The sequence below is a fragment of the Patella vulgata genome, chromosome 6 (genome assembly GCF_932274485.2).
Source record: "Patella vulgata chromosome 6, xgPatVulg1.2, whole genome shotgun sequence".
NCBI lineage: Eukaryota > Metazoa > Mollusca > Gastropoda > Patellidae > Patella > Patella vulgata.
In genome coordinates, this window is record NC_065884.2 from 52,141,876 (window position 1) to 52,166,540 (window position 24,665).

The following is a 24,665-nucleotide window of genomic DNA, read 5'->3' on the forward strand; positions in this document are numbered from 1 at the left end:
GAATGTGAATTAAGACATTTTATATATTAATTAAATAATGGAGCAAGAAATAAAATTCAACACTTTGTTTATATTTGACGTGATGCGCCGCATATTTTTAATGATAGCTTTTGTATTACGCTATATGAGATCAATTATTATTGTTTTGTAATAAAATCGGCCTTTGTATCTTTTTACTTTATTTGTGATATCTTCAGCTATTATCGATATTCATTTACGTGACAATTTGAATTGTTTACAAAATATGACTGTGGTGCATCAGTTCACTATTCCCGTTTAGAAATAGAAGGTTGGATCTATTTGATAAGGCCAACTTCAAGTTTGGTCAAAAGTCACGAGATGTAAACATGGCTATCGTTAATCCCAACCCTAACCCTAATCCTGGACCTAGCCCTAATGCTTACCCTAACCTACAATCTCCGCCAACAATCACGTGCCCTAACTTTAATTTTATTTACATCTCAGCGACCTTGACGAAAATTGAGCTGGCCTTAACAAATAGATTTAGTCTGGTTAGAATTACACAACTTTGTTACTTTTACTTTGACGTCACATTGGAGCTGGTTCCTGCAACGTAAAATGATTGAAATTTGGTAGACCTACCTGTGATGAGATTCAGCGCGAATTTGTATTAAGACAAAGGTATAATGTTATAACTAATATACTACTTTTCTTTGTTCGTAAGTCTATATTATATTTATAACAATGTAATACTAAATAGGGGAGTAACTTATATGACGAGCTACATATGATTAAGGCTATATTAATTAATACAATGTACGCAGCCCAATTTATTTATAGCCATTATTATAGGTTATTATAGACGGTATCACCATCAATATTTAGAGATCTACATTTAGTCTTCTTTATAGGCTGTAGGCTTCAACTAACCGCACCGAGGGTCTCTAAAGAGGTAGCATGACGTTTCAGTCACCGAGACCTTTGGGACTCCACATAATTATAAAGTTAACGCTGGTTCGGTCATAGTCTGACGACTTTTCAGACTTACTTAACGACTGTTTGGACTTTATAATAACAAGGTTTCGGACTCAGTTTCGACAATAATAAATGATGAATAAATAAAACATTGTTGAAAATTTGTGTATATTTAGTAATACTTTGTTGTTTTGCTTTAATCATATATTTAACGAGCATGATTGACCAATCAAAGCCAATGTTTTTATAATTGTGAAAGCCTGAATGTCTTTTACGTGGAACTGAATAATTGCAATCATTTACGATGATCGACAACTCACATTTTTCTACATCTGCCAAAGGACTGTAACATTTCTTGGCACATACTACAATAACATTGGGATTATCGGTTAAAGCAAGAGCTAAATCTGCCTATTGCAGGTCTTTCTTTAGGTCTGAAATGTTATCTAAATTATTAATTAGGCATTAATTAATTTATCCAGACCATAATCAACTCTCGATGCCATCACTAGCCTGCGATATTTATCAGATTGGAATACATTTTGTGAAGGATGATCAAACGTAAAACTGGATAATCGAGACTTTGTTTCTTATCCTACCGACTTTAGTAATGATGATCGAGGCTAGCCTAAAATTCGAACGCCAATATCTTGGTTCAGAGTTGAGCAATTTGACTGAAGTTTCCATCATATTCTATTTATCTGCTTTTTAACTATTATAGCGAGAACTGTCAATTCTTTATCTAATCTCCCGTAATGCCCCATTAATCAGCTTTAATAAACCTGCTTTGATCGTTGCCATTTCTAATATTTTACGAAAAGACTTTTCTCTGAGTCCGAAACGTCAACTACCCAAGTCCGAAATGTCACCTGTTTAAGTCTGCAATGTCACCTGTCTGAGTCCGAAACATCATCAGTCTACAATGTCATGTAATCTCTAAAGACTAATAAATATTTGGTTTTAAAATCGGACAGGACAGTAACAGAAATTTGGACAATCATTGCACTTTTAAAAGATAAGGTCAAATTCAAACAGAAATCTACAAGAGTAATATTCTAGTCTATATTCTCAAGAATCTCACTAATTATCAATTTTCATAGTTTTTGAAAGAACTGAAAGTCACCTATTTAGTGGATTTGGCTAGATCAGTGGATATTCAGTCACCTGAACCTGGGCCCCCAAAAATGAAATCCATGTAGTCCATTACGCCTACATGTATACTAGGCCTATAATATTAATTTAACCACTAATTCTAACCTTTTAATATTATGTTTTCAGAATGGATGTTAGTGAACATGAACATTGTCGTAACTGTTTAAGATTATACTGTACATGGACACCAAATGGCTTTGATAGTTGTCAAATGGTGGACTGTAATAATGGATGTGGTGCACGCTATCATCAATGTAAACAGAATGAACATAATTTATTGTGTTTGGAAGAACGAGTAGCTTGCATTAATAAGGAGTATGGCTGTAGAACAACTATGGCAAGATCCAAACTTGGCACCCATCTTGAAGTCTGTCCCGCCAGTGTTTTATGCTGCCCTCTAGAATGGAACAGATGGCCGCTGCACTCTCAAGAGAAAGGTTTCAAAATGGCAATACCCAGCAACACATACCCAGTACAATGCGGCCAGTTAGATGTCGCACTTGCCCTTCGAGATCAAAGAATGTTAATAGAATCCTTTAAGGCTCCGTCTAGAACCCAGAATATATTAAGAAATAATTTAACTCGCAAATACCCGGCTGCACCAATTCATAGATGCTGTTCAATAGAATCAGATGATTTCCCATCTGAAGATACTTCATATGGTGTTTCTGATGATGATGACGCTCCATGGAAACTGGGACGGATGCCCCCAGGTCTACAACGAAGTATCTGTAACAAATTATATCAAGTCGCAAAACAGACCACTAATCCGTTAACTGTTACTTTAGATCTTGTGACCAATAATCCTAATGCAGCAGATGCAGATGTGAGAAAGCATGTTGACATTCATATATCAGAGAGCGATTCATCAGATCGAAGTCGATCAGCATCGGTAGAATTTCATCCCAGTGATTCCGGTGTCAAGGAGGATAACTCTATAATAAATAACATTGAACATCGTAACGTTGAACTCCATGACATTCTTGGTGTTGATTTAACTATTGAATGCATCAGTAAATATAAATCAAAACCTAGTTCGATGTACACGTTTTTATGTGCTCAATACTTCCGTCGAGATGAATTTTCCTCTCATACAAAAAATGTCCACAATGACATACAATCAGGTTTAAATGGCATGTTAGAACATAGATGCCCATTGGCTTATTTGGGATGCACATATACCTTTCGCAAGCTTCGACCTAAATCTGATAACGCTTACATTGTCCATAGTGCTTTGTTGGAAAGTTTTGGGTTACGTTACAAAGATCCTGGTAGTGTTGATCCCTATCTGTGCAATGCACGTAATCAAGATCAAAGGTCACAAACTGGTGCATGTAGTAGATCAAGGTCAAGATCCGGGGATAAAGGGGATGATTTGAAGAAATCAGTGAATTCTATGTCAACGTTCAGACATACACCAAGAATTAACACTGGTCTTAGTTGGAATTCAGCTGTGGAAATTCACTTTGATCCAGAGTTATGTCCTGAAGATCATGAATATTCAACGTTGTTAAACCTGCCATTTGAGATACTACAACATATAGCTCGTGGATTAGATAGTTTTAGTATATGTAATTTATCATTAACGTGTTGTTTATTACGAGATGTGTGCTGTAGTTTACTTGATGAACGAGGTATTGTTGTTCAACTTTGGGAGAAAAAAAGAAAGCAAAATGGAGAAGATGAAAAAGTGACATGGAAAGTGAAAAATAATGTAAGTTACTGTAATGATTTGTGTGTATACATGTACATGTAACATGTATTGTACATGCGCGTTAGAGTTAGTAAAGTATTGTGTTCTAGTTGCATTCTGTGTACGCATATTTCATAAAATATTCTAATACACTGCTTAAAGATGGGTTCCCAGAAAAGTATTTATCGGGTGGTTATTTCCAATAAAAGTATGGCAATTTTGGTATATATGGAAAATAGAGATATCCAATCTTACTAGAAAAATACTGGATTCCCCAAAAAACACTCATGGAGTGTATACATGACAAAAATGTAAGGGTTCCCCTAATCAACAGCCCGACGATTTAGAATTTCTGCACGCGTGACGTCAAAGGTCACACGCGAACATTGAGCGCTTGATGTACAAGTTGATAAACACTATGAAGAGTTAGACGTACAACACTTTCTGAGATAAAAATGACGGAAAAAGACGCGGGTAGTGGATAATCCGAGAATTCAATTAGGATTCAATATTTGTAATAAATAGTAAGCGATTAAAGACAACATCGTCTAATGTATGCAATGAATTCTCCTCTGACATCCAAGACGTGACGTAAACATGACCTGGTTTGATCGAATTTTAATAGCAGGGCATTCCTTCGCAATTACAATGTTTGAGAAGGATTTGAAGCATAATTATGACAAATTAATTAGTTTGAATATGTTTTTAGTCCATATATACCATTAAATCACCCAGTTTGTACACGGGAACCCATCTTTAACTACTTAAAGTCCCTGGGCAGAGAGGTTAAAAAATGAAATTATTTCCAAAATTGGTGTCAAATGTTATTGTTAGTTTTATATCTAATTTTAGTTTTATTTTATATCTAATCTTTATAAAACAATCAACTGGGAATTATTTTGAATACACGGGGAGTAAATGGAATTGATTATTGAGCACACATTTTTCAGAAATGACATCATCAAATTGTGGTACATGTACATGTATGATACACCTTACAAATTATTTCACTGTTATACATTGTCACATATTCTGCTTTACATGGCTAATATACATGTACATGTATGCAACAAAAGCTAACATCTTCCCTTCTTTCTGCTTTCTTTAGAATCTATATAAATAAAATCAAAGATGTCTGTGTGCTATCTACTTAAAGGACAATATTGGTGCCAGTCATTATCACATATGTGATAGAGCTGGTTAAACACATTCCAAATATAATTTTAACACAGAGATCATTGCTACGATAGCTGAGTACCGGTAATACAGGTTTCCTGAATCAGAAGTGACGAACGCCAAAGGAAAACACGAGTCATGCCTCTATATAAGTGACTGATGTGACGAGTGATAACAGATACACAGCCGGATTTCTGCTCACTAATAATTCCTTCGAAGACCAAAAGTTGTTATATGGGACTGTAAGAGGATACCTCACAATTCAATAAAGTAATTGAATGTCATTAGATAAGAGAACACGAGAAAAATAGAAATTCCCTTGTTTATATTCATTCTATACCTTATAAAAACATGGTAATGCATGGACTTTTTCTGTTTTTCTTTCGTGTTCTCTTTTATCTAGTGGCAGTCAATTCTTTTTATGAATTGTCAGATATCCTCTCACAGTCTCACACAACAACTTTTGGTCTTGGTCTTGGAAGGAATTATTAGTGAGCAGAAATTCACCCATGTATCTCTGGGGCCTATTTCACGAAATTTTAACTAAGATAAAATCCAAATTTTAGTAATTTGATTGGATAATATTAGATTGATGTTAGTGCTTAGCCAATCAAAATTGAAGTATCTACTAAAATTTGGATTTTATCTTTAGTTAAGATTTTGAGAAACAGGGCCCTGTTATCACTCGTCACTTCAGTCAGTTATATAGAGGGATGCCTCGTGTTTTCCTTTGGCGTTCCGTCACTTCCGATTCAGGAAACCTGTATTAATCAGCTATCGTAGCAATGATCTCTGTGTTACAATTATATTTGGAACGTGTTTAATTAGTTCTATCACATATGTGATAATGACTGACACCAATATTGTCCTTTAACAAGCATGACCCATGAATATTTTTGGGCCATCGAATTTGGGACCTGGGTGAATCACACTTCGTCGCGGCACTCCACCACTACATACGTGGTATCAAATTAACCGGCATGACTGTTTTAGGCCATCAAATTTGTGCCCTGAGTGAATTTGGCCCAAGGGCAAATTGGATCCCTGTTGAATTTGGGCCACAGACAAATATGGGTCCCTGGCGAATTTGGGCCCATTCTTTGTGAGTGTTTCAAGTGGATTCAATGTTTTACACATCATTTTTTAATAATTATTTGTTCAAGTAGTGGGTTAATTATTTGTAATTTTATTTAAAACTTCAGAAAAAATAAACTGGATCCTCTATCATACATGTATTTATGGGCATAAAATATATAGCCATTTTGTACACTTGTATTATTACAGAGCTGGAGTTTTTCTACTGCATTTACACCAATCGATTCCTGGGAATTCACAGATCATCCAACTGTTAGTGACCATCTGAAAACCTGTCAGTACAACAAAGATAAATTAAAATGGAATGAGAAATTCTCTATTCTTCCTCATAACTATGTACCAATGGATAAAAAACTGGAGCAGCTTTTATTCACCAGATTAAGAGAGTCAGTTTCAGTTCAACTTCAAGCCCTAACTAACCTTCAATATCAACAACAACTTTCCTAATGCATGTAACTTATTACTTTGTGATAGATTACTGCAGCAATAATATAGTCATTTAATTTATACCTATTTATTCTTCTTTAACCTTTACAAATATTAATAATTTTGGTCCTGTAGTCATGACAAAGATCTCCCAACAAATTGTCCACAGGCTGACCGATCATTAGTATATGGGCCATGAAAATATACATACATGTAGTGGAATTGGCTAGAATATTTTAAAACAATTTGTCAGCATGCCTTCCTTTTATTACATAATGACCACAAAGCTGATCAGGCCATACACAGTACACAGTTCTATGGAATTCAATTATTGTTTACTAGCAGAATGCCCGGCTTCGCTCGGGGGTCATAACTCCGAAACCGGAGGTGGTAGACTAACGCCACCTGGTCTATGTTACTCCCCGGTCCGAGCTACCCCTATACCCCAAATTTCAGACTCGGGGCAGACCTAGTGTGGGCCAACCCCGAACAGACAGACAAACAAACAGACAGACAGACAAACGACAGTCACAAATATTAGTATAGATTGCTGAGTGATGTTTCAACTAGGCATTGTATCAAGTAAATGATAAAAGTATTGTTTTTGCATGTATATACACGTAATGTCACATCATGATTTATGTTTATCATTGCTTGATAAAGACTAGAAAAGCTGAATCAAAACCTCATTCAGTAATAACAAGTAATTGTATTCCATAGCACTGTGTCATGTGTATTTCCAGTTCAGTTACTGGTACTAAATTTGATTAGATCATGTTTCTGATATTCTTTTTGATCTTCTTTGAGCAGTATATAGCAATTGACATAGTAATAAACACAAAAACATAATATGGAACACAGTTACTATTTTAATCAAAGCGACATTGTGTTGGGGGGGTGGGGGTTCTGTATATTAAAAAGAAAATGATGATGGATATAAAATACAGAGGGTTTATATGTGGAGAAATTTATGCGTAGCCATGCATAGAGTCTTATCCTTAAAATCCCCGTAATACACATTTATTTTTTAAAAACCATATTTAGCTTGCATTTCTTTATCGTTGCCAGTTCTCAAAAGTTTCTGGCTTCAAGCCTCAATTCATGTACCAAAAAAATGTTTCTACCACCACATTTAATGTTTACATTATGTTATCATCCGTGTCTGTCATTTTGTTGATTCAGCATTGCTGTAAACACTCTACAGGTCAGCTCATCAGAGTTTTTGAGATTGAAACACGAAAAAAAAAAAAAAAAAGACTGTTACACCAAAATTATGTCAACATTGTAAAAATCAGTGTTGTGCATTGAAATTATTGTTTCTTTGTGACACTGGAATAGACATCTACAGTGATGTTTTGTTTCTCTTAATAAAACTGCTAGTTGGAGTTTATTCATTTCCAGCATTGCAATGTTTTGGGTTTCTTAAAGATGCATTATGTAGGACCTAAATCTGCCTATTGCAGTGGTCTTTACTCTATTTTCAAATTTAAATGTTATATAATTAAAATTTAGACATTTATTCTCATGACAAGTCCATAATCAGCTCTCTAGGTCATCGGTTGGCTTAGATATTGAATTGATTAGAACACCTTTGTCATTTAATAATTTAATGATAAAATGGATAATCAAGACTTTGGTTACTGTCATACTTTCTTTTCAAAACTTCAAACACTTATAACAGGGCTGTCAATTGAAATTAGGTCATTATGTTCATAATTTGAATGAAATTTTCAATTTATTCATTTCTCAGTATCTAATAATAAACTATTATAGCAAAAACTACCAGCTCTTTATTAAAATCTTACATAATGCATCTTTAAATACTGCAAATTAATGTACATGTGTTACTTTTGACATATCAATTATTTTTTCATTGCAGCTGATTGGTGTGGCTTGCTGCTTGTTAGAATGATAGCTACACATGTAGTAGTATTGTTAGAATGAATCATCCCCCTACTACCAACAGTTAACCTGAATTGTGGATTGTTTGAAATTAATGAATGCTATAAGATAAGATCTCCATCAATACATACATGTATCTATTATTTATATCTGGTATACAATCATAGAGGACTAATATAGATCATGTACATGTAATATTTATTGTATTCATCATGAACATAGTGTCAAGATTTAACTTATAGACCGGAGGCTCAGCGCTGGGGGGGGGTCCCTCAAATGGGCACAACACCAGACCCAACTTTTCTAGAGTAAAATTTTGCGTAGGATACGATGCCGAGTGGTAATCAGTCCGCCGTTGGGGCGTTTTTGAGATATTCGGGGTCAAATGAGTTCATTTGCTCTGAAAGTGAATGCGCAGTCATGATCGAAAGTAATCACACTTTCAATAAAAATGTAAACTTGCTAAATTCACCTTTAGTCTTAGTGACCCTGAAGGTCAAAAGGTGAAATTTACTGTTTTTGTACTAGGAAGATTTAAAGCAATAAAATGTCAACGTAAAATATAAAAATTAAAGCGAAACCTGTTCTAATTAATAATAGGAACATTTCAAATTGATCTTTAGGTGGTCTTAGCACCGAACTTTTACTTTGGAACGTCGAAAATGATCTTGCATAACAGAATCGAAATCTCACCGATTTAATTTTACATCGATTGTTATACATAATGATACTAGTTATCTGAAAAAACAATTGAATAGTTTCAGTGTTTGACTGCGGCGTGCAGGCCGTGTGGATTTCCGAGAATCCCAGTCTTGGAAAACCAACGTTAATCTGTGACGGGAAAACACGCATCTGGCGACGAGATTAAAAGTTTGCAAACTTTTTATGAGTTTTTATGAATTTCGCCGGAACATGGACGCAGGTAAAACCGCCGATTGCATTGTACATAGTAGTTCACAGGATATATATGTCGTATTGGTAAATGTTAGCGGGGATAATTTTGACAGGCTTTGTGACGCGGCCTGCAGGCTGGAGTCCAGCCATGGAACTATTTTATTGTTTTTTTTCAGACAACTAGTATCATTATGTATAGCATTCGTTGTAAAACTAATTCGGAGAGATTTTGATTTAACAGTTTTTACGTATTTTTTGAACAGGCTCCGAAGCGTTTTGGTTCTGTTATGCAAGATCATTTTCGACGTTCCAAAGTAAAAGTTTGGTGCTAAGACGACCTAAAGATAAATTTTAAATGTTCCTATTATTAATTACAACAGGTTTCGCTTTTGTTTTTATATTTATTACTTTAAATCTCTCTAGTGCTGAAACGGAAAATGTGACCTTTTGACCTCTGGGGTCACAAAGATCAAAGGTTAATTTAGCAAGTTTACATTTTTATTGAAAGTGTGATTACTTTCGATCATTTTCAGCTTATTTTCATGATACAAATGAACCCATTTAACCTTTGCCCCCGAATATCTCGAAAACGCCCCAACGGCGGACTGATTACCACTCGGCATCGTATTCTACGCCAAATTTTACTCTAGAAAAGTTGGGTCTGGTTTTGTGCCCATTTGATGGACCCCCCCCCCCCCCCCCCCCCCCCCCCCCCCCCCCCCCGCGCTGAGCCTCCAGACTATTAAAGATACTTTCCCACAAAAGTATTTATCGGGTGGTTATTTCCAATAGAAGTATGGCAATTTTGGTATATATGGAATGTAGAGACACCCAATCTTACTAGAAAAAATACCAGATTCCCTGAAAAACATCCATGGAGCATGCACTGCACAAAATGAGAGAGTGTCACTAATTGGCAGCCTGATGATTAAGGGCTGTCTGCTCAAGTGCCGTCAAAGGTTGCACATGTAGATGGAAACAGTGAGAGACTGAAACCTACAACAGTTTCTGAGATAAAAGCCATGGAAAAAGACGTGGGCAGGGGATAATTTACTTGGGCTTCGATATTTATAATACATACATGTAAATGGACAGCAATGAAAGACAACATCTTCTTTTATATGCAATGATTCTCCTCTGGCTTCGCACCCGTTGCTAGGTACCACAACAGCCAAGTCACACACCTGACTGCTTTTAATAGATTTTTTATAGCTTGGGGTTTTTCCTTGCGAATACAATGTTTTGAGAGGGATCTGAAGCAAATTTTAGATAGATTAATTAGTTTGAATATGCGTTTAGTCCAAATATATCATCAAATCACCTGGTTTGTACGTGGGAAGGTATCTTTATCAATCTGATTGAAACACAGATCCTGTTTTGTTTTTTATAGTTTACAATTTCGATTTTCTTGTCTTTACTACACTAGGATCTGGTTGATATGACAGATCAGCCAATGAAACAGTATGTTACGACGAGTTCTTAGCGTACTGTGCACGGAACTGTGGGTATTCCACTAGAAACATCCACATTGATTGCTTAAAAAAACACTCATATTACTCCTGACACGATCTTCTACTACAACCAGTCAGATCTTCATGTAGTAGAGGCCATCGAAAGTATAAAAAAACAAAACGAAATATAAATCTGTATTTTAATCAGATTGTTATCTTTAATAATAATCAAAAATTATTTATTGGAAAGAGCTTCAAAAACAGTATGTGGTCTATCATAAAGGGACATTTCCAGGTTTAAAGATTTAGAAATTTTACACTATTGTGTTCAGGATTAATAATACATTTCCAGTAATATTTACAGTCTATGGACCTAACTATACATGTATATAGTACAATACACTGTGAACACTTTCAAACATTATGAAAAAAAAAATTATTTACAGGGTGACACAAAAAAAAACGTTCATCAATAAAAATCGAATAACTTCCAAAATTTTATTTAGATTAACACAAAAATTCAGCTACATTAGGTTAAGTCTATGTAGCAGACATCTCCAAAGTTTCAAGTCTGTACCACAAAAACTCTTTGTTTAACTGGTGCTCAAAAAATGTGCTCTCAATGAGCTCCCCGGTGCTGCAAGCACATTTGGATCCGGCGGGCAAAGTTCTCGATGACCGTCCCACATTCTTCCCTTGGGATCGCTTTTATTGCTGCTGTGATTGCTGCCTTCAGATCAGGGATAGTCTGGGGGCTGTTGCCATACACCCTGTCCTGGGGCGTTCAAGTCCGGTGAATGCGGCGACCACTCCGGGTCACACCTGCAGCTGATCAGTCGGTCAGGGAAACGCTGCTGTAGCCATGCCAATGATTCGTTTGAGGTGTGGGGGGTGGCACCATCCTGCTGGAACCACTGGAGGTCCCTGACGACCCGTCTTCGTTGACCAAGTTTAGGTGATGAATGCTTTTTTTGTGTCACCCGGTATTTTCAAATAAATGTTCAAAAGTTCAAATGTCTGGATAATAGAGCTTATGTTACCCATACAAAGAGAAATTTATTATCAAAAAAATGATTCAAACATATGAAAATGGATAATACCCACACAAGTCCTGTTTATTTGGACTTAATTTAATACATTTGAGTATCAAGTAAGATATGTTGATTATTAATGTGCTATGGCTACTAGTACTTCGGTTTATTTTGAATTGGTGCTAAACTCCTTTAAATTGGTTGTGACATGTAACATGTACATAACATGTAAGTACAAACTTAAACATAATATGTTTTGGGCATAAGTCCTTTTAAAAAAACCCCAAGAACTTTGCACTAAATACAGAGTACAAAAAGTAGTGACTGTTTCTTGATTTCTCTTTTACAGATACATGTAAAAGGTTTTGTGCCCAAAACAACATTATTTCAATCCTATGTTTGTTAAGTTGTCTTATTACAAGGATAAATCTGTTTTATTGAGTGAATGGAGGGATGCTTGTAACACCTGGTGCTCACATCTTTTCTGTTGGTCACCAAAATCTCTGCTAGTTCTGTTTCATGTCACTAAACCATGTTTGTGATGATCTAAAGTTGACTACTGTGATGATTTTTTTGTGTTATTTTTACATTTAGAATGGATCAGTTTTTCTTATATTGAATTTTAAGGCCACACCAATTTGATTTTAAACTTTGGGAATAACTTTAAAAGTTTTATTTCTTGAATTTGGCGAATTTTTTTTTTGCAAAGCATGGAAATACCCCACACAGCAGCTTATTTGAAAGGATAACTTTGATGTTGACCAAATTTGATATTTTAGCAAAGGTGTTGACTCTGATACTGACAGTCGCAGAGAGTTTAATATCAATAGGCTTTGTCCTCTCATGACCCCTATGCTTCCAACCCAATTTGAAAAGAATCTGTCAAAAACTGCAGTCTCTATCACGTTCGCAAGCCCCAATTGTGGATGGACAGGGTGACGAAATAATACTCCCACACTGAAATGTGGGCATTAAAGAATGTGCTTAGTTAGTTGCAATTTTCAAACACTCTCAGCTCCAAATATTTATATTACAAATGTATTGCAAAATACACATAGACATAATCATCAGATTCCTGTAGAGTTGAAAATCAAATTGCTTTGGTCTAAAAATAAAAAAAAAAAAGGTTTGCATGGTATGACATTACATGATATAGTAGCTTCAATTATAGCATGTAATTCTGTGTGAAGTGTGATATTTGTTATGCAAAATTGTCTTTTTTTTTTCCAGTTTCTCATGACATTTTATTTATTAATAAAGATCCATCTTTGATATGTTCTCTTATATACAGGGGGTATATATTATTCCATTTGTGCCAATAAAAAAAGGTACAGAGGGATAAAGAAAAGGTACATAACATTTTGTGGGTATTGTGGAATAATATATTTTCCCCTGAGATTATAGTACTATACAATTATCATTTCCTTGCCTTTATCATGAAAAATATTAACTAAGTAGTGTAATTCAAAATCCCAGAAAAAAGAAAATTTCAAATATTCATCCAAATGAGATACCATACTTGAAATATCAAGCTGTACTCTTCACATAGTTTGCATATTCTAACTTTCAGAGAAGTAAGTGGTAAAAATAAGTTAAAGCGGCATTATGGAATATTACATAAAGAGCTGACAGTTCTCACTATAATAGTTAAAAAAATAGATAATGTAACGGGAATATGCTGAAAATTTCAGTCAAATTACTTCACTCTGAACCGAGAAATACTCATTTTAATAACACTGTAGCCTCGATTGTCATTGTTAGGATAATAAACAAAGTCTTGATTATCCATTTTATGGTTAATCATCAACATCCTTCGAATGGCAGATCAGATTCAAATCTAATGAAATTTGGACCCCTCTGATGGCATCGAGATTTGGTTATGGTCTTGTCATGTTAATAAATCTGAAATCTAAACAAAATGACTAGACATCACCATCCCGCACCCTTGCACTTGTTTGGAAGGCATAAGGGAAAACAACTTCTTGGAATATCAATGGGACTAGTCAGAAGATCCATACTCTGATCACAGTAGCTCGGCAAGGCACAGTCGCTACTTGCCTACCTGAATCAGCTGCCATATGTTAAACAATAAGCTTATACATCAGAAAATAAAATACTAAAATAGTTTGATGTTTGTACAAAGTTTCAAAAAGACTTCTTGAAAGGATAAAAACTCCGGAAATAAAATCGGGACGGAAGGACGGTCATCAGAAAATAAAATAATAGCTTGATGAATGTAAAAGTGTTTTAAAGGTATCTTGAATAGTTTCTGAGGTATGCTCTAGAATAATAATTATATACCAAAAACAAATTCAAATGTGTAGAAAAATTAAAAAATCATTCAACAGAGAATTTTGTTTCCATGGAAACACAAAAATGATTTAATTCGAGAAATTCCAAATTAGCAAAAGGCACAACTACTTAATAGGTTGATGTTCGTACAAAGTTTCATGAATGGTTTATGAGATATGTTCCAGAAACAAAATTGAACACTAAAAACTAAGTCCAATTTGTTTCCATGGAAACACAAAAACTATTAAATCCCAGAAATTCTAAATTACCAAAAGGCACTACTACTATAATAGGTTATGTTTGTACAAAGTTTCATGAAGATATCTTGAATGGTTTATGAGATATGCTCCGGAAACAAAATGTACACCAAAAACTAAGTCAAATTTGTTTCCATGGAAACACAAAAAATATAAATCCCAGAATTCCTAAATAGCAAAAGGCACAACTACTATAATAGGTTGATGTGTGTACAAAGTTTCAGAAAGATATCTTGAACGGTTTATAATATGCTTCGGTTTATAATATGCTTCGGAAATGGGAAATGAAATCGTGAGGGACCACTTGGCACAGGATAAAAAATAGACTTGTGGATATTATGTTAAATTTTCGTTATTCTGGAATGTGTGAACTAGACTGCATAACTAATACTATATACTGCTTCTAACATTAAGTCTCATAACAAAATGTCAATATTTATTTGTACTTAGTTAATAAATTACACAGTCACCTCTCTGAAGGTGTGCAATATTACCGGTAGACAGATGGATATTTTTATTATTAAATACATTTAGTTATATTTTTTACCATGTGAACAAACAATAATTGTCATATCAATTATACATAATTTATAAATTAAAATGAGTGTTTTTTCTCCAATATTTTATTTTTGCTTTTTATTTTCCTTATCGTAATTAGAAATGTGTCGAGGAGTCTAGTCGAGAAATGGGTTTTAATGTCAAAACTGTTCTGCACCAACCAGGCTAATGAAGATGGTCATACGTAATGATCCAGTGTACTACGAGAAAAATTTTGCTTAGATAGTTGCGTTCCAATCGTCCCTATTGAATTCCAACTGTCATGGGTTGTTTTTCAGACTCACAACCTTTATACTGCATCACTAACAAGGGGAAAACATGCTGAAAAATACCAAGGTACTTTCTCGGCCAACACTGGGACTGAAACCTGGAATATCTCCTCAGTATGTTTCCAATTCTTGCAAGCACTTTATATGTCAAGAGTTTTGGATATTTTGTTTGGCTTTTCCTAAAGAAGAACCATATGCAGTATTGAATTAATTTCCTACATAATTTTGTTCCAAGTACTAACCAGAAAATGCCCCTTAAAGGTACCTTAACTCTAACATCCATCTTCTGGGCAAATTCCTTAATTAAACAAAATAAATCTGCAAATCACTACCCATATCTGTCAAATATAGTAGGAATTTGTTGAGATGTTACGAAAAAATGATTTTATTTTTAATTGTCCCTATGGGGTACTTCTGCTTTATTTCTATTGGGTTAGATAATTTGATTTAAACAACAATCACAGCCCAAACATATCTACCAAATATGGATTAAATCCATCATACAGATACCCAGTACTTGCACTTGTCATACATCTAAAAATCAGTGTTTTGGGAATGGACTATTTACTCCATTGATTGCTTCCCTTCCCAAAGCTACTAGTCAGAGGATTGGCAGATTGACATGATTGATACAGTTTCCAATTTTCCCAAAGTAATGTAGGTTTTGATGTATCAAAACATCAGACAAATGAATACAAAGACAATGAAAATGCCTATCTGCAGTTAACCATAGCACTGCCAGGCAACATATTTATTATATAGTTACCCCTTCAGCAGAATTTTGAAGGGGGACTTTCTCATTTTCAAGGGCAATCAATTTGATTGAATAAAACTGCTGCGTATGTCTGAATTTCAAAAGGGTTCCTCTTACAAGTTGCACAATATCAACAAATTTGAAAAAAAAACCTTAACAACAAATGTTTTGTTCAGAGGTGCAATAACCTGGACAAAAATTGTTGAATATCTATATGCCTTCCTTTTTGCAAATTTCTACCAATAATTAGAGCTTAGGTGAGCACAAGATACCCCTTGCACCCACCCCCTTCCTCTCATCTTAGATACTCTCCTAAATAAAAAATACTGATGTCTATTTAAAAGAAATATAAAACAACAAAATATCTAAATAAAAACAACAATATTTATTCCTAATAACAACCTAAAGGAATATTGTTAAAACACATTAGTGATAATTCAAGACCTTATTTTGGCATGAAGTTTGTCATCATTTAATGTTTTATACATATGCGATGAATGAATACTTGTCTATAAAAGATTTGATCTTTAAACTATAATGAAATCGTTGACAACAGCCATCTAAAATAACTACACCTCTGTCTTCAATAAATACATCAAATTTAATCAATTAAATATCTGTTCCTTTCTCCTATAGACAAGCTAGGAAATAAAATCCACTTTTCTCTTATTGTTTTCTGTTGCTCTGGTATCCCAAAATAACGTGCCTGAATTATGACAAAAATTTATGCTCTGTCAGACACAGTTCCCCCTGCCCTGTCAGTGTTTTTGTCACAGACTTGTCATATCTCTGTAGTTTTATTGACAGAAATATTGTAGTACAACTTCCATAGAGCCTGACATTTTGTCAGTTACATTTAAAATATGTATTTTCAGGTCTTGTAATACTACATTTAACAACTAACAGAGGAGAAAATAGAGTATCAACGCCTAATCACTCAGATCTTGAGAAATATTATAGATTTACATATTTTTAATAACACATTTCACTGATTATGCCTGCAGATTCAATATAGTCTAATTTGCATTACAATGAATATACAGTTATTGAAATTACAGGTATAACAGAACATGCTCAAATATTCTTCTTAGTAACTACAATATATATATATATATATATAAATAGAACAGTTTGACTTCTCATGATGTGTTAACCTACTGCCTTTGGTAACAATGCTTAGGAATGATTCATATTTTTTAAGTCTTCAATCAGCTTTCAAAGCACCACTTTCCAGTTAGCCATATTTAATTCTACACCTACTTAATTGCACATTCTCTGAGAAATGTATGAATGAATACCTAAAAACTAAAAAGTCAAGTTTTAAGACCATTGTCCACTTGTTGAATATAATAGGAGGAGAAAATTTGTTTTGATATTCTCTAAATTTAACCAAAATCAATGTTGCAGGATAATGATCATAGATCAGATTGAATATTTGCTTCTTTCTTACTGTTTTCTGTTGCTATGGTATCCCAAAATAATATGCCTGAATTATGACAAAAATTTGTTCAGCATGAAATAATCTGGACAAGATCTTAAAAATTTTCTAAGATGGCACTAAGATAAGATAAAAGCACTGCATATTATAACTTTCAGTATCACAAGTTGCTACTACATATGTATATTACAAATCAGTTTCTCTAAGACACTATCTTACTAAGTAATAACTTTAACAATAATTGCTTTCATTTAACTGCACATGAGAGGTAATAAAATACACACCTGGATTCAATAATAATTTAATAAACAAAATTTAACGCTCTTTGAACTTACGCAACAACACATGTCGCTCATAGTAACTTTGTAATAATAAAATCTGCTTGGTTAGTGATTACATGAAGGTCTTCATTATCTGTAATTTTTGGGAGTACTGGACACGCTTCTACTAGAGTGTTCTCGTCTGTCTGAACTAAGTGATCGAGATCTCCGAGATCTGCTGCCGTTCGGTGAATGTGTTCGTTGATTTGAATGAGTTGTCTTTCGTCTGAAAATTTAATAATGTAAGACATAAGTTTTCATCTCTATTCCTAATTCTTGATAAGTAAAATACTTCCAATACATTGATCAATATTTAAAAGATGCTTAAATTACTTGCATAGTATAATAATGTTTTTTTATGAATAAAAATCTATCTAACACTAGAAACATCTAAAAATGCTCAAAGTGAAACTATTAGTCTCCAAAATATTTATTTTGTCCCATGTTCAGTGAAGTCATAATAAAAGTCTTAAAGGAGAAGAGTCCTGTGGGTTCTTATGCATGGTATCTGCCCAGGTTGAGGTGAGAAGAAATGTTGGTCAGTTCATACACAGGACAAATCCTGGGATTGTTCCATACTTTAGGATTACCTGTCGGGTAAAAATCGGTAACTTGTACGACAAATTTGACCGTTCACAAATTCAAGATAATTCAACTAGTGTGACTCGGCCCTAAAAGGTATACCACTGATTGATAGTGTGACATAAAATAATACATGGAAGATTATTTACCGTTTAACAGCAGCTTCAGAGTCATCACTATCAGAACTATCATCACTACTAGAACTAGAGGAATTAGAACTACTACTATCAGAATTAAAACCAGTTGGTTCCGATACTTTCACTTTATCAGCTGCTGCAGCAATTTCAGGTCTCACTTTCTGTAAATAATTCAAATCAATCTATTTATACTATTAGGACAAGGTGGGGAATGTCTCTGCAGAAAGCACAATGATCTAGATGTTGCAGGATCAATCCCCAATCTGATTGGGTGTCTAATTCCTGTCTCCTTTATTTGATGGTACTTTTATTATTTACTACTTACAATATCTGTAAATGCTATATTGTTCCCTCAAAGTTAGGGAAGTGATAGTCCCCACAGCTGGTTTACTATTCATGATTACAAACTGATTGACAGCTGTCAGCTAGGGCTAGGATTCGGGTTAGGGTGTGGTATGCTTCTTTCTGCCTAACTAATACATTAGTATTCATATTCTGATGGCTAATGATAAACTCCTCCCCTTTTCCGTATAGCATCCATCTGCAATGTCCATGTTTTATATGTCTTTGTCTTTACCCGTATGGATTTCAATTCTGTTATGTGTGCTGCAGTTCGCCTTTGCTTACCAGTAGAATAAGGCAAGATGTTAGTTGAAGAAAGCTCGCCCGGGTTTCATGCTAAATTTTGCCGAGGGAAACCCCCATTTACTAAAACAGTATCCTCCAACAGTGGGCGGCACCTGTCAAGTACAGTGACTTCTTTTTATCTCTCCATTTTGCTTAAATCTAAACTATAGCTCCATTAGTTAGTGCAGGGTGACCACACTACACACAAACAAAACCAAAATGATAAACCTGCGGACAAGACACACAGACATTGAAAGCAAAAAACATCAAATCAAGTGAATGGATCCAAAGGCTGATGGACATATACATCATTTAGACATACATAATTAAGAGATATCTCAATAGACAAAAAAAACGTGATTTTACCTTTAAGATTTTGTACCATTTTTTGGATAATTTGGGTCTACCTCTAACTGTTTTATGCCAGACTATAGGAAAGTTTGTTACACTAGAGAAGTTTTGTGTAACAGCTATAGTATCATCTAAATTAATAACAACATGCCACCAACCACCAGGCACAAATACTGTTTCACCAGGTTTCTGTAAGATCTCCAACTAAAAACACAATGATAAACATGTTTACAAACCATTTCAAGTTGTGTTTGTTTCTGAAGATAAGATACGGAAGATATAATTTTAGATGAAAAAGATGTTCCTGATTCTTGCTTTTAAAAAGATTTTTCAGAATATTCTGTGGTAGAGCTAATTAAAAACATGGCTTGAATGTCATGGTGTAACATGAACAAGAAAGAAACAAGATTTGCTAGATTGGGTCTAGGTGTTCAATTGCATTCAAGAAAGGAATCTTAAAATTGACTGTTTTTATCTTTGTCATCACACAATAATTTAACCGTAAAATGGATAATCAAGACTTTGTTTATTATCGTAGCAATGGTAGTTGACAAGAACGACTATTTACGCTGTATCTTGTCAAAACTTTAAACACTCAATTTTCAATATATTAACTTTTCATTATCTATTTTGAACGGCACTTTATCTAAATCATACATAATGTATCTTTAAAGATGTTTTATGTAAGATTTAGATCTAGCAGTTCAAAATAGATAACGAAAAGTTCATTAATGTCTAATTAATAATTTAGAAAACATTTTAGGCCTAAAGAAAGACCTGCAATAGGCAGATTTAGCTCTTGCATAATGCATGTTTAAGTAAATGCTATTAAACTTACAGGTTTATATTCTTGTGGCCAGCTAGGTAATTGTGTTTTAGGATAAACTAGATTAAACCATGTTACAGCTTCATCTTTCTGTTTACCACCCTCCTCACTCTTTAATTTAATTAATTCACGTGGTGTTGTAGTTGGTAATAAACACCACCTGTAAACAAAAATATAAACAAAACATTCAGATTATCTGATCAATTCATGTGTTGTTGTAGTTGGTAATAAAAACCACCTGTGAACAACAATATAAACAAAACATTCAGATTATTTTATTGAAATATATTCAACCTGGGGCTTAGAAATGTCTATATTTTACCAAGTATGAATGCATGTGTCTAATGGGTGGCTTCTTTTGAAGTCAGACAAAGGATATTCTGGTTCTCAATCCTTGTAAAAAAAACCCAGATGTGATGGTGGGGAGATGTTTGTTTTAATTTTTCAAAGAATCACTAGACTTCTTACACATTTCACGACTCTACATGTGTCTAATCATTGTTTATACACCCCAGAATTATCTTACATGATCACTGGATGTACTAGTTGTTTTACCATCATTAAAATTTATCTTATATGCTACTGTACACTAAGCGAAATCCATTTTTTATTTATAACATGAATACTGGGTCCTTATTGTAACAAGAACAGGTCTTGAGGCAATTTTTAAGTGATGTGGCCCATACCATCTAATTAAATCACTGTTGATTAATTTGTTGAGTGGTATTTAATTTGTTACAGGGTAGTACTAGAAGCAGCTCTGTAGTTTATTTTGTGTAAGTAAAAGAGCCTTAATGAAAATAATGTGACATTATTTATAACATTAATTACCTTTTATAGCCACTAACTAAAGCATTCCATGCACTAGTACCTAGAGGATCAATATGTATTCCTGTACCTGATCTAGCTGGTCCCATTACAAACCATCTATAACATAAATATATCAAAGGTTTAAACATATTTCAATCAATAAATATTAGATGGGATTAAGACGGTAATAAAAAAACTCAACAACTCAAAAATAGCTAATCTTTATACACAAACATGTCTGTTCCAAAAATCTGTTACTGACAAAAATTTGACAGTTCATTCCTAAGGCTGCTAGTCATCATTTTCATTTTTCAGACAGAATATGATTTTTCATGGTTTAAGCCACAAATGTATTCAAATTGATTATTTAATGTTCATTTCAGATAATATCCTGGTTTTGATTCAATCAGATTAAAGATGAAATAAAATGGGGTATAACATTCTACTGTTCTTCTCCGAACTGGGCTAATGAAGACAGACACATGCCATACAGTGTGCACTACAGCCTACTCTTATATTGAATTCCAGTTGCCGAATTATTTTACGCGCAACTGTCAAGGGATCTTTTATATGCACGCCAATGGGTACACGAAACCTCAGGTTTTTTTTTGTCCCATTCAAATGACTAGACAGCTGTCCTTGTCAGGCCCTCCGTCCTGCATCACTGACAAGGTGGCACCATGCCGGAAAATCTGGATGAACTTTCTTGGACAACGCAGGGATCGAACACCTGACCTCCAGGCTAGCAAGCCAGCGCCTTACCCATTTAGCCACTGAGACCCCCCAAATCAGATTAAAAAGGGACTGTGAAAAGATTTTACCCTATGCTTATTGGTGGGGCCGACTTATACTGTCTGCAGAGGATTCCCAACGGAACTGAATATCTATATATAATATATATATTCCTTTTAAACTCTAAAAAATTTGAGGCCTCCCTACCGGTAAGGTGGACGTTTTTCTTCTCCAGCATATCGAAACAAATCATCTTGAAAATATGGTGGCATTTCATAATCTTCTAATAGTTTCTTCTTTTTGGCATGCTGACAAAATTTTAGATAAAACACAGAGTTATCATTAGAGAAGTCAAAAAGAAGTTATTTCCCTTTAAATACGTTTTACGTCTTATTGTTTGTTATATAAAATAAAGGAATTCTTAAAATTCTTAAAGTTTTAACATTCTACTATTCTGCTACAACTGGGCTAATCATGCCAGGCATACGCCATACAGTGTGCTATGAGGGAAATTTTGCTCAGACAGGGGCACTACTTTTAAATCGAATTCAAACTGCCAAGTGTTCTTTTACGAGCAGGCCAATGTGTACACAGAGAGATTTTGCTTAGAGAGCTGCACTGTGGCCTACACTTAAATTCAAACTGCCAAGTTTTTTTTTCACGTTCACGCCAATGTGTACACAGGACCTCAGTTTTTGTCCCATCCGAACAACTATACACTGTCCCTTGCCAGGCCCTTTGACCTGCACCACTGACAAGGAGGAACCACACTGAGAAATCCCGATGAACTTTCCCAGCCAACACTAGGATCGAACACAGGACCTCCAGGTTTAGAGAGCCATCGTCGTACTCTAACCGTGGTTCCCTATCACAAAACAAGGCTGTGTCACTACAAGCACATTAAAGTGCTGAGAACTTGGGTTTTTTCTTTTTACTTTTACTTTATCTTGTACCGGAAATACAGACTACTTACCTCACCATAACTACTGTCGAATATGTACAATGGACTGTCATCATTATTATTTTTCATATATTCTACAAAATACTTCATCTTAATCTTTACAGAATACCCTTCATCATCTTCTCCACACTTAAATCTTTGATTTCTATATTTCTTGGCAAGTCTCTGAAATAAATTAAATAACAAACATGTACCTTGCAAAGCAATTTATTCTGATTAAAGATTCATTGAATCAAGTACTAGTATGTATTTAGATTTTGCCTACTCATTAATTATCTTCTTCTTCTAATAGAAAGTACAGGAGGACTGCACTACATGCAAAACAAAATCTACAAGATAAACCTGCGGACAAGACAGAATATAGACATTGCAAAAAATAAACAAATATCAAATTAAGTGAATGGATCCGAGGGCCAGCCGTAAGCGTCTACTGCGCTGTACAGTCCAAAACTAGATTGGCTCAATATTGCATGGATTATTAAAGCAATTGGTCACTGACACTATCTAGTTTTGTAAATTAGAGCGGATTAAGAGTTAACAAGGCTGTGAGCGACCTAGCAGTTGAATAAACCATAGTAATGTGTATGACCTTGACATCACTTGATAAGAGGATACAACTCTGAATAATCAAAACACGGAACTTGTACTTGTAGGCCCATATTGGTTGACTTATTGAACTGACTGAGCCTGTGTGAAAAGGAAATCATTGTGCCATGTACTCTTACATTTTCATCAAATGATAATCATGATCAATGTTAGTATGTATTCTTACATCTAAAGTCCATTTTTTCTTTGCCATCCAGTTATTTTGATCATTAACTAATACAGCTGGGGTGTATGTCTTCTCATATTTTTCAATAAATTCTTCATATGATATATTTGTAGTATCTACTCTGTCAACAGTATCTTTTTTTCTCACTTTTTCTTTGTCTAAATCAAAGCTTTCACAGTAGTTGTATTTTGACCATCCATTTTTTTCTGAGCGCAGCTCTGAAAGAAAACCAAAATAAAAAGTGATAAACAGAGACATACAGCTAAAACAAAATTGACATGACAATGGAAAAGATCTTTTTCAGACTTTAAACCACCACATGATCGCAAATTTGGCTCCACCACTACATGTAATATGAATAAGAGTAAGAATGGTTGCTATAGTAGTATGGGAGGAGGGGGGCTGTCCACTTCATATTAGAATACCTCAGGTACAGCTCCGAGAATGTCTCTAAAAATGTTGAGATAAATCTGATGTGTTGGTTTTTACACATAGCTGCGATTGGTTGAATTCAGTAGCTCATTAGCGCCTGTGTCCAGTAGGAATTTCTTAACTGTAAAGTTGTGTTTCAGGAAATTTAATAAAATAACAATGATTATGAATTGTTGTTTTGAATAAAATATGTGATTCACGGTAGTTACTGAAAGAACTTAGCTTAAGATTTGACACTGGTTGGAAACGGTACCTACCTTATATCATATATATAATAATAATCCCTCCCCCACCTCCCCTCCCCCCCCCCATCTTGATTTATTTCCTTGAATTCCTATCATTAAATTCATGATTGTTTTATTTGTCTGACATTCACGTGTATCTATTTTAATACAAACCTGTCATAACGATTTGACAGAAGGAAAAACCCAACATCTAAAAATTTTAATGAGTAAATGACTGATGTCCCTTTAAAAAATGAGACGGCAGTGTGAGTGAGCAGCTAACAGTTTTAACAAACAAGTGAAAGATTCAAATTACGAACAAAAATAACGAAAGACACACCAGGTCGAGCTTTATCTTTGACATCTCTGACTCTTTTCCTTGTTCTGTGATCCATAGACAGAAATTCTCAAACAAACCCCTAAAAGTTAGAGAGATTCTCTTGCAGATTTATTTTGTTGAAGAAAAAAACAAAATTTCTAGAATCTGTTTTCTTGCAATTTTTCGTTATACTGCGCATGTGTGTTGAGCACGCGGTTATTTCGTCCAGCTAAGCTTTACTCTGAGAT

At 34.5% G+C, this 24,665-nt stretch overlaps 2 protein-coding genes across 3 annotated transcripts; one reads left to right on the plus strand and one right to left on the minus strand.

Moving 5' to 3' along the window:
* The first annotated feature begins 431 nt into the window (after window positions 1–431).
* LOC126825061 (F-box only protein 30) lies at window positions 432–8,802 on the plus strand. Of its 2 annotated transcripts, XM_050554495.2 has the most exons (4): window positions 433–642; window positions 2,215–3,802; window positions 6,242–6,438; window positions 8,358–8,802. In XM_050554495.2, the coding sequence occupies exons 2-4, from the start codon at window positions 2,216–2,218 to the stop codon at window positions 8,359–8,361; spliced, it is 1,788 nt and encodes a 595-aa protein (XP_050410452.1). In that variant the 5' UTR covers window positions 433–642; window position 2,215; the 3' UTR covers window positions 8,362–8,802. The 2 variants fall into 2 exon arrangements, with proteins under 2 accessions (XP_050410451.1, XP_050410452.1); XM_050554494.2 differs by lacking the exon at window positions 8,358–8,802 and having other exon boundaries at window positions 432–642; window positions 6,242–6,559.
* A 7,450-nt stretch (window positions 8,803–16,252) lies between these two features.
* LOC126825063 (bifunctional arginine demethylase and lysyl-hydroxylase JMJD6) lies at window positions 16,253–24,625 on the minus strand. Its single transcript, XM_050554498.2, has 9 exons — window positions 24,439–24,625; window positions 23,443–23,660; window positions 22,683–22,835; window positions 21,917–22,017; window positions 20,999–21,094; window positions 20,180–20,327; window positions 19,357–19,545; window positions 18,376–18,524; window positions 16,253–17,870 (listed from the first exon to the last, which is right to left on the minus strand). The coding sequence occupies exons 1-9, from the start codon at window positions 24,491–24,493 to the stop codon at window positions 17,735–17,737; spliced, it is 1,245 nt and encodes a 414-aa protein (XP_050410455.1). The 5' UTR covers window positions 24,494–24,625; the 3' UTR covers window positions 16,253–17,734.
* Between the last annotated feature and the right edge of the window lie 40 nt (window positions 24,626–24,665).

Coding starts and splice junctions, on each gene's coding strand:
- LOC126825061 (XM_050554494.2), top strand. CDS start 2,216: ATGGATGTTAGTGAACATGAACATTGTCGTAACTGTTTAAGATTATAC. Junction 3,803..6,241: donor CATGGAAAGTGAAAAATAAT/GTAAGTTACTGT, acceptor GTATTATTACAG/AGCTGGAGTTTTTCTACTGC.
- LOC126825063 (XM_050554498.2), bottom strand. CDS start 24,493: ATGGATCACAGAACAAGGAAAAGAGTCAGAGATGTCAAAGATAAAGCT. Junction 23,661..24,438: donor CAAAGATAAAGCTCGACCTG/GTGTGTCTTTCG, acceptor GTTTTCTTTCAG/AGCTGCGCTCAGAAAAAAAT. Junction 22,836..23,442: donor AGAAAAAATGGACTTTAGAT/GTAAGAATACAT, acceptor AATTTATTTCAG/AGACTTGCCAAGAAATATAG.